We start from the raw sequence: 10737 nt of genomic DNA, 5'->3' as shown, positions 1-10737 counted from the left end.
ATTCAATGCAATTCTCAAAATACCAATGATATTCTTCATAGAAGTAGCAAAAACAATCCCAAGGTTCGTATGAAAGCAAAAAAGACCCCCCAAAATAGCCCAAATAATCTTAAGCAAAAAGAACTAAACTGGAGGCTGGCAATTCTAGATTTCAAGACATATTACAGATCTACAGTGATCAAAACTGTATGGTACTGGTAATAAAAAGTAGATACAGTTCCTAGGAATGAAATAACTGGATGGTTCTTGAGAACATATATAAACTAAAAAATTCTACATTTAGTGGAAAGAAACCCAACTTTATAGCCTATAACTCAATTCATGAATGTAAATAAGTAAAAAAAAAATTTTTTTTTTGGGGGGGGTACATGGGATTGAACTTAGGGTTGCTAACCATTGAGCCAAATCCCCAGTCCTTTTCATTTTTTAAAATTTTGAGACAGGATCTTGCTAAGTTGCTTAGGGCCTTGCTAAGTTGCTGGGACTGGCTTTGAACTTGTGACCCTTCTGCCTCAGCCTCCTAAGCCACTGGGATTAGAGGCGTGCACCACCAAGTCTGGAACTTCAGCATTCTTTTGGAGAGTAATATTCAAAGTGATAAGATAGGTTTATATTTCAGTATTTGTGATTAAACTATAGGAGTCATTTTCCCTAGAATGATGTGAAGACTTTAATCTCCTTCAATCATTCCAAAATTTTCTAAGGACAATGCTGGATAACTTCCTGTCACACAGAAGACTCCTATGTGGTATATTCAATTCATAAGCTAAATACTGAACTGTCTGTAATACAAGCCATGGAACACAGTTTGTGATATCAACGACTATCTTAACAGTTTTAGTTATGAAGTCATTTTCACGGGATGAGTGGACTTAAGTTCCATGTCACTACAGAAATTTTTAATTTCAATTTCACTTTGTAAGTCCATGGATCTTCACAATAGCCATTTATCATACTTACTAATTAACTTTATTAAGATAAGCCTATATAAAACTTTAAGATTCTATCAGAACAATCCATTAATGAGCCATTTCCTTATTATGAACCATAAGACTTTTTGAATCACTTGGTTACATTAGAGTTCTCACAGAAAACACAAATATAACTGCCATCTGGATTTTTTATCCACGGCAATAGAAAATGGCACAAACTATACCTTTCACTATTTTTTTTCCCCCTGTAAGGTCTCAGGCACATTTGAATATGCTGAGGGAAACAAGTTTTTCCAGTTAGTCATTTTTAAAAGCTTATTTCGTTTTGGCATATAATTTCTACCAGTCAAAATTCACACTGTGTGCTGGGCTTGGTGGCGTATGCCTATAATTCCAGTGACTCATGAAGCTGACTCAGGAGGATGGAGAGTTCAAAGCCAGCATTAGCTTCAGCAACCGGGAGGTGCTAAGCAATTCAGTGAGACCCTGTCTCTAAATAAAATACAAAATAGGGCTGGGGATGTGGCTCAGTGGTCAAGTGCCCCTGAGTTCAATCCTGGTCTCCTCTCTCCCCCCCCCAAAAAAAAAAATTCACAGTGTGTAACTTGTTTTGATGCAATTTTTTTCACTTATTATATATCTGAATTTTACAACATTACTGTTTAAAGTTTTTCATGTGAAATCAAGTCCTGTAGAAATTTCAGGCTTTTATTCAATTCAATAATCTGTTTTTATCTACATTGGCATTCACATATACATTTCTATGTACTGGGTCCTGGTTTTTACTATAGTTTCATAAGGGATTTTTTTTTTTTTTTTGTACCAGAGATTGAACTCATGGGCACGCTACCACTGTGTCACATCCCCAGCCCTATTTGTATTTTATTTAGAGACAGAATCTCACTGAGTTGCTTAGTGTCTTGCTTTTGCTGAGGCTGGCTTTGAACTCTCAATTCTCCTGCTTCAGCCTCTGGAGCCATCATAATGGTCTTTTGATAGTCATGGTTTCCCTACTGAATATGGAGGAATACTTTTTACTTACCCCCCCCCCACCCCCACACACAAATGTAATCTCTCTTTTAAATTCATGGCTTTCTTTTTTATTTTTAAACATTTATGTATGTATGTATGTATGTGGTGCTGAAGATCGAACCCAGGGCCTCACATGCTAGGTGAGCACTCTACCATTGAGCCCCAACCCCACCTCTCATGGCTTTCTTGATTTACTTTTTCATCTTCTTACTTTAACAGATACTTGAGTGCAAAGAAATAATTCACTACTACAAGAAAAAAATTAGTGAAGTACAATAACAAATGACACCTCACATTTGACCCCAATAAAAAGTGAGAAAAAAGGAAATGTCAGGAACCATAGTGAGGGCGAGTTATGCTCTACCTGGTATGGCTGGTGCTTTGCTATGACAGGCATTTGCCATCGAGTAGAAAGACCCCACTTTATAGGGGTTATATTATATATTAAATTATATAATGTTATATTTTTATGACAGCCAAATAGAATATATCTTTAACCTTTTGTTCATATCCCCAAAGAATTTTTTTTTCCAAATGTCTCATCAAATGCAGGGCTGTCTAGCAGCTTCAAAAACTGTGGTTAGTAAGTGGAATGGTTTTACAGCATTCACTAATTCAGGAAATGGTAACTGAGAGAAGCATTGTTAAAGCAGCCAGGGATACTATAGTAGAATGAAACAGAAAGATTCTTGTCCTTAGAAATACACATTGTAAAGAAGGGAGATGGAAAATTAAAAATCAAACTAACTGTTAGGTATGTCAGCTATGGACATTAATCCAAGAAACAACAGTTGATACTGTTTTGGAACAAAATGATCACATTGGAGGTAATGAAATGTTGCTAAATATGGATACACTGTGAAAAGGAAGCTGGAAAGACTATTTAGCCCAAGACATGGGGTGTGCGAAAAAAGGCATCAAAATGACCCTTCAATCTTTTGTCTAAACTATGTAATTGCTATTTGCTAAGATGGGAAAGACTGTGGGAGCTTTTATTTGTCTGTTTTGTGGGGATAGTAATAGGGATATTAGGGTTTGGATTCAGGCTTCTTACATATGAGATGTCCTTTAGCTATTCAGGTAGGATAAAGCAAGCAGGTGGAGGTGAGGCTGAATTTTGGGGAAAGGTTCATGTTGTATAGAATTGGTAGTCATAAGCACAGAGATGATATTTAAAGTCACCTGATTAGTTGACATTACTTAAGGAATGGGTATGGGTAGAAATCTGAGGACTGAGCTTTGGAAATTCCAGTTTGGAGGTAGGGGGTATGAAGAGACTGAAGGAATGGCTATCTCCTATCAGGGCAGAAATAAAACAAAAATGAGGTTGTCATGGAAGCATGGCAAAGAAATGCTTGGAAGAGGAGGCAATACATCAACTGTTAAATGCTGCTCATGAGTCAAGTAGCATAACAACTAGAAATGATTGTTGGATTTAGCAAAGTACATTCTCATTGATCTTGAAAACAGCATTCCTTTGGGAACACAAGGGGCAAAGAGGAATTTTGTTTTTAAGATAGGAAAAATGAATTCAGAACTCCTTAGTTCATTGTCAAGGCTTTCTTTCTATATTTATTTTGTGGACAGCACCTTACTGTGTCCATACTATCTTTACCCTGGAGTTTCAACCTTACTTAAGGAATGGAAGATAGGACAAAAATAAGGGACCAGATGATTAATGTTAGAATAGTTTAAAAGATGATTCAGTATTTGGTTTCACAGAGATGAAGTTTGTTATTGTTTGGATGTGAGGTGTCTCCTAAAAGCTCATGTAAGACAATGCAAGAAGGTTCAGAGAATAAATGACTGGGATATGAGAGAGCCTTAACCCAATCAGTGAATCAATTATCTGATGGGATTAACTGAATGGTAACTGGAGGCAGGTGGGATTTAGCTGGAGGTGGGGCATTAGGTGTGTGGCTTTGGGGGTTCATATTTGTATCTGGCAAGTGGAGACCCTTCTCTCTGCTTTCTGATCGCCATGTGAGCCATTTCCCTCCACCCATTTCCCTCCACCACACTCTTCCTCCATGATGTTCCGCCTCACCTGGAGTCCCAAGGAATGGAGCTGGCTGTCTTCTAAGATCTCTGTAACTGTGAGCCCCCAAATAAACGTCCTCTTCTACAATAGTGTTGGTTGGGTCTTTTAGACACAGCAGCAAAAAAGCTGATTATGTAAACAAAGTTTAAATTCAACTTTTAAAAATAAGTTGGATTTAGGCTGGGGTTCTAGCTCAGTGGTAGAGTACTTGCCTTGCATGCATAAGGCACTGGGTTGATCCTCAGCACCACATAAAAATAAATATTTAAATAGACATTGTGCTCATCTACAACTAAAAAATATTTTTAAAAATCAGATTGATTTAGGCAGATAAAAAGAGTGGAAACTAAGAAGGGGAAAAGCAGTATTGTCTATGGTGAGCTGATATTCTTATTAAGAAGAGATAGGTGATAATATGGAGAGTGTTGGCCATTAGCTAAGAATTGGCTTTATTATTGTCATTGGAGATTACAAGTTACCAACCTGTGATAGTTCTAGAATTAGAAAAAAAAAAAAACCAATATTTTTATGAGAACAATATTTTTCAGCAATTTTCATTATTAGAAAATTCTTTTAAATGTGTTTTAATAGTTACTACTAGATATCAATGATATAAAAGCTAATACAAAAAGCTGAATATTAACAAAATTATAATTATCTTTACGTATGGAGATTATGAATTACAAAAGATAAAAACAACTTCTGGGTAACCAATGCCTTTTAAAATGTTGCTCTATTTCATTTTTATTCTCTAGAATATTTTAAAATTATATAATAAATAGGATTTAGATAAATTATTTCTAATCTGTTTTATAGCTTATAATGCTCTCAACTTTTGAAAAAAATTGCCTTTTATACTACTTTATTAATGCACCTTTTAAGAAAATTTTCTATTTCTATTTCTATAAGATACTAGAAGGAATTTTGTTAAAAGAAAAATATTTAAAAGTGCTTTTCAAAAATGAATGTCATAAGTTTTTGTCAATCTTTGAAACTATCCTAAATATAACCAAAGTTAAGATTTACAATATTTGAAATAGTTGTTAATACCAACTCTTCAGGTAATGAATCAAGTTTCTTTTCTTCTTCTTTTTTTTTTTTTTAGCAAGAGAAGCTATTAGGTTGGAACATATGAAACTGTCTGTTATGGTTTAGATATAAGGTGTCCCCCAAAACCTCCTCTGTGAGACAATATATGAAAGTTTAGAGGTGAAATGATTGGGCTATGAGAGCCTTGACCTAACTGGTGCATTAATCCTCTGATAGGGATCAACTGGATGTTCATGTGTCCCTGGAGGAGGGTCAGTAGGGGCATGCTCATAGGGTTTATATTTTGTCAGTGGTGAGGGGAGTTATTTTACTCTGCTCCCTGGTGTGATGTCCTGAGCCAGTTTTCTCTGCCACACTCTTTCACCATGATGTTCTGCCTCACCTTGGGCCCAGAACGGTGAGGTCAACCATCTATGGACTGACATCCCTTAAACCATAAGCCCCCAAATACACTTTTCCTCCTCTAAATTTGTTCTTGTCACATCTTTTGGTGATGGCAGCAAAAAGCTGACAAAACATCAATTTTGTAGGTAAAAAAATGAGAGCAAATAGCAATTTAATATTGCTAAAATCTTTAACTTGGTTCCCCAAGATTTGCTAGATTGATAAAAGTACAAATTTAAAGAAAGAAGGGTATTCTCCTAGAAACTGCAAACATTCTTTGAGACACTGACTTTCATTTAGTGTCTATGCCATGAAGGCCCTGCCCTCTGTCCTATGGATATCCATCTAGTCATCCTTATGGTTTACAATTTAGTTTTAAAAAAAATTAAAATCTACAGACACACCTAAGCTTAAGAGCTTCCTATGCTGACACCTGAAATATAACATTTGTGGGGAAAAAAATTCACCCATTTAAAGATTTTTAATAGTTAATTTATATTACAACTGACCAGTAAGATGTTAACGTTATTTTACTACGAGCACCTAAAGCAACTAATATGATCTTTCTCAGAGGTACAATAAGTGATTTTAGGTGTAGGCTGACTTTTTAATACTCCTGCTGGCTATCCACAAAATGGGAAGGTACGGCACAAGGAAAAAGGAAAGATCCAGGTAGAACTGAGTCAGGCAAGTTCCTTTTGGAGCCAGATGGCTGATTTCTGAATGTAATTTTTATTACAGAAAGCCTAAGTGAAGAAACTTTTGTGGTTTTTACCTCAATTTTAGCATATCCAAATATGTTTTTAAACATCTTATTTGAAGAATCTCATGACTGAGTAAAGAAACTGGTCAGTACATGAATCAATGCAGAAAAAAATTTAGAACATTTACCATACACAGATGCATATCATTGTGACCACTTCCACAATAACTCTCACTTATAAAGACATATTAAATAATTTTAAGTATAAATATGCTATATTTTAATTATTAAATATAGTTATACCTAAAAAAATAATTTTGTATATTAAATAAGAACATGTGATGAAGAAATAGGGCTTACCAGTTAAGTTTTAGGCCTGGGTTCAAATAAGAGAGAAAAGCTTATATATAATCACATGGCAATCACTACTGAAAGATGTAAGTTACTGGTCATCTTTCTTTTTCAATTGTTTCATCAGGAAGAATCTTTTTCAGGTGATAAAACTTACAAGCTAAATTAAAATGCACTCTACTCATTGGTAAGCTACATGAGCAAGAATAATGTGATCACAGTACTTGGAAGTTTTTGATTTATAACTGTACTATTCTCTACTTATAAGGCTGCAGTCTAGGAGGCAGAGCAATGAATCATTACAATTGTCTAGCCGGGAAATGTCAAAAGATTAAGTAAGGGCAGAAGAAGAGAGAAAAGGAAAAAACACACACTTCTGTCCAAGAAATATCCCTCAATTAGTGGAAACATATCAGTAGCACATAAACCCAGTGCTACAGAAATAATAATTAAATTTTAAAAATCTTCAAGTAAAACTACATATATACCATGATGCTTAAACTTTCTGGTAGAAGAAATTATCCTTACAAGCCCTAACAACTAAATTATTCCTTACTGTAACTTAGAGATCTATTCCTGTTTAATGAGTTTGAAAAAGCACACTGAAATTAAAGAAATGAATTAGAAACCTGAACCAATTATTAACGATCGAGCTTTTTAAAAAAATGAACATAAGTAGTTTAATTGATCCTTTGCCAATACAAAAATAAGCATCCACAGAATGTTTATTTACTGTTTAAATTACTCCACATTTTTACATACTGTGAACAGAAAATATATTTTACCTCACATAGTAAAAGCAAATAAGTGCAATCTTTCAAACATTAAAAATCATAACCAAATCTGTACAACAGATAAATAAACATTTACCTCTAACAGTTAGCTTATAAAAAAACAAACAAAAACATTTATTGCCCAAGTCACCAGTTTACTTAAAATTCTACTACAGTCAAACATCTCCATCATAACAATGTGAATCTTTACTGCACATGTTTAGACTGATAAATATTTTTTTTAATGGGAGGGATAATAGGAAATACCAAAATGGTTATAAAGAACTTTCCAAACATTGGAAATAATATACAAAAATTAATTAGGGAGGAGAAAACATTAAACCACAGGGTAACTGGTATTACACTGCTACAGCTTAAGGAAAAGAAATGGGTGTATGTTTGCACTGAAAAGGAAAATTTGGCCTTTTTACAAAAAGAAGCAATGACAACATCAACAATGATAAAACCCTGTCATGGAGCCTTAGAACAATTCTGAGAGACAAAGGGTACAAAGATTTAGACTTGTATACCTGACAACCACAGTAAGGACAAAAATCATGTCAGCAAACATGAACAAGCAGAACATGAATACATATAAATTAAAGGCATACTGTTCATCATTCCATGTCATTGCACATAAGAACACAATACTGCAAGTCATTCTTGAGTAGAAAAGTTTTCAATGAAGTAGAAGTTCCACAATGAAGACAGGCACAGACAATCTTATTACCATAAATTTAGTAAATATCAAAACAGTGGTGTCACTAGGCTAATTAAATCATCTATACTTTGTACTGGAAAGGTAATCATTTCCCTGCCTTCATATGTTAACTTAAAATCCTTATAAATGGAAAATAGCTCCAGTAGAAAAGACTTTTCACATGCACTCCTATGTTGCATTCTGGTTCATCAATGTTTTCTTAGTATTTCACATCAGGTATGTACACTGCCGATATATACAACCACACTGTTCAACAGACATCCCTAAACTGTTCTTTTGCCACATGTTTGTATTTACACAGACATTTGTATTTCCAGATAGATCCTTTTCTTCTCCAGACAGACACAAAGTAAGCCTGAAGAGTTTTAAGTTTTTTGAGATTTTAGGAACCTAATGTCTTGATTTATCTTGAATGGACGATAAGATGAGTAGTCCACAAAAAAACGCAGCTATACATGCCAACCTTTTCAAGAGAGATGAGTTATCTTTAGGAATAATAATCTGTGCAAGATCATTAGTGATCTGAGAAATTTCATGTGCCACACAAACGAAGATGAAAGTGCTGACAATGATGTTGAGCATAGGGTTTCCAGGTATGAGTACCAAAATACCCCTTGTGTCGGCTGCCAGCCATATGTGATACTGACAAATAAACAGCTAGGAGAAAAAATATTTGAAGTTAGACATGTACATAGGGTCCATGAATAAATCACAGTTTTTCTTAATTTACTCAATATTGGCCCTGAAAAGTCCACTGCCATTTACTCTCCAGAATTCCTACCTCTGTATGCTCTTTCTTACAAGTGAAGCTGAACAAAATGAAGACTAACTCGAGAATGCAAATTTTTCCTACTTTAAAAGAAAACTTAATAAACTTCATAATATTAAAATTAATCTGATTATGATATAAATTCTATTGTTTTAAGACATTCTGTTTTAAATAATAAAACTCAGGCTATACAGTATATATCTACTTAAACTGACTTCACAGGTAATATTATATTATGCATCTCACAAAAATGTAATGAATTTAAATATTTTCCCACAATTTTCAATCATAATAAAGGTAAATTTTATTATGATAAGCATCAATAATCTGAATTACAGAAACATGTTTAATTATGGAAATGAACAACAAATCAAAATCCCATCAGCTTGATTTCATTTATATCTGGATGAGTATTTTTCTCTTCTGATCTCAGTATCTTGTTTGTGCTCAAATGCTTAAGACATTATGAAGAATGTTTTGAAATTATCTTCATCTAGTCGTTTTAAAATAAGGCTTTAAAAATATTCTAAAGTACCTTAATGTTTTTAAAAGTTCTGAGTCTTTTCATAATTTTATAAATAAAATAGTTTTGGTTTTAAAAAGGTGTGTCAGGTCTACACACTCACATTGTACACTCATACACAATATCTGGTTGTGAAAGATAAAGCAAAATATGAATGCACCAACCTCTAATGAAATTTTTCCAAACCAAGCAAAAAATGAACTGTAAACTGAACGGGCATATCCAGGAATATTCCTTATTAGGATGAAGGCTAAAATCTAAGGGAAAACCATACAGGTAAATTTCATTAACATATTTATTAAAAAGTATTTTGCATAAAGTTTTTCCTTTCAGTAAAAAGTTTGTTCTTTATGTTCTCGAATTTGACACATATACATTTAACTTTGAAAAGGTGATGTGACCATTAAGTGAGAAAATTATATGAGGTACTTACTATACCATACATTGCAAGTCCTTTAAAGAAACATTAGGTAATTGATAGTATAGGTAGTATACATAAGTGGTTAAAAAAAATAAAGGTGAGACCTAAGTAGAATTCTCAAACATAAAACTACTTAATAGACTATTATATTTAAAATATTACATAAGTTGTGATATAAAATACTAGAAAAATTGACACATATAAATCATTAGCCTGAGGGACAGAAAATGTGGAGATAGTCACATGACTCTTCCCTTCTTTCTGTCTGTAATCTATTATTTTCCAAGATTTATTTCACTTCTTTAGTATGTTCAAATCTTTCATTGTGTCATATTCTTAGGAATGTCATTGGGGGAGAAACTCAAAAGAAATAATAACCATGGAGAACAAAAGTGAGGTCTGAAAAATTATTCTTATTACTTTAACACAAACATAATGATAATGTTTAAAATCTGACCATTATTTATCACTTGCTGGGTACTGTGCTAAGTATTTAACATACATTATTTATGATTAATCACCTGTTATACAGGTAAGCCCTTTCTGAAATTTCTAACCAGACTTATAGGCAAACACAAAAGGTTGGAATTCAAGACTAATACATAAGCCTTCTGATGGGTCAGGGAAATAAGTTTCAATAGAATACTAGAAATCTTTATTATACTTAAAATTTTAAAGGAGCTCCCTCATATTTTTTATATATATATATATATATATATATATGTATGTATATATGTATATATATTATATTACATATATATTATACACACACACATCCTTATATGACATATAATCACAATGTCCTATGATATAGTATATATGTATATATATTATATTACATATATATTATACACACACACATCCTTATATGACATATAATCACAATGTCCTATGATATACAAATACACACATACACACTCAATACACAAACACACACACACACAAATACATACATCTGTTCACACCTTAAAGTAAGAGTGAAATATGGGGCCGGGGATATAGCTCAGTTAGTAGAGTGCTTGCTTTGCATGCACAAG

At 33.4% G+C, this 10737-nt stretch overlaps 1 protein-coding gene across 1 annotated transcript in view; it reads right to left on the bottom strand.

Annotated features, from left to right (window-relative positions):
• Positions 1-6501: 6501 nt before the first annotated feature.
• Casd1 (CAS1 domain sialic acid O acetyltransferase 1) overlaps positions 6502-10737 on the bottom strand; it is a 42670-nt gene continuing 38434 nt past the window's right edge. The window contains exons 17-18 of the mRNA XM_026391544.2: positions 9444-9536; positions 6502-8644 (exon numbers count right to left, since the gene is read on the bottom strand). Of these exons, the coding sequence (XP_026247329.1) occupies positions 8378-8644; positions 9444-9536 (360 nt within the window). The 3' untranslated portion in view covers positions 6502-8377. The remainder of the gene's footprint in view (positions 8645-9443; positions 9537-10737) is intronic.

Source organism: Urocitellus parryii, chromosome 3, assembly GCF_045843805.1.
Source record: "Urocitellus parryii isolate mUroPar1 chromosome 3, mUroPar1.hap1, whole genome shotgun sequence".
NCBI lineage: Eukaryota > Metazoa > Chordata > Mammalia > Rodentia > Sciuridae > Urocitellus > Urocitellus parryii.
Note: the sequence above shows the minus strand (reverse complement) of the source record. Positions and strands in the feature narration are given on the sequence as shown.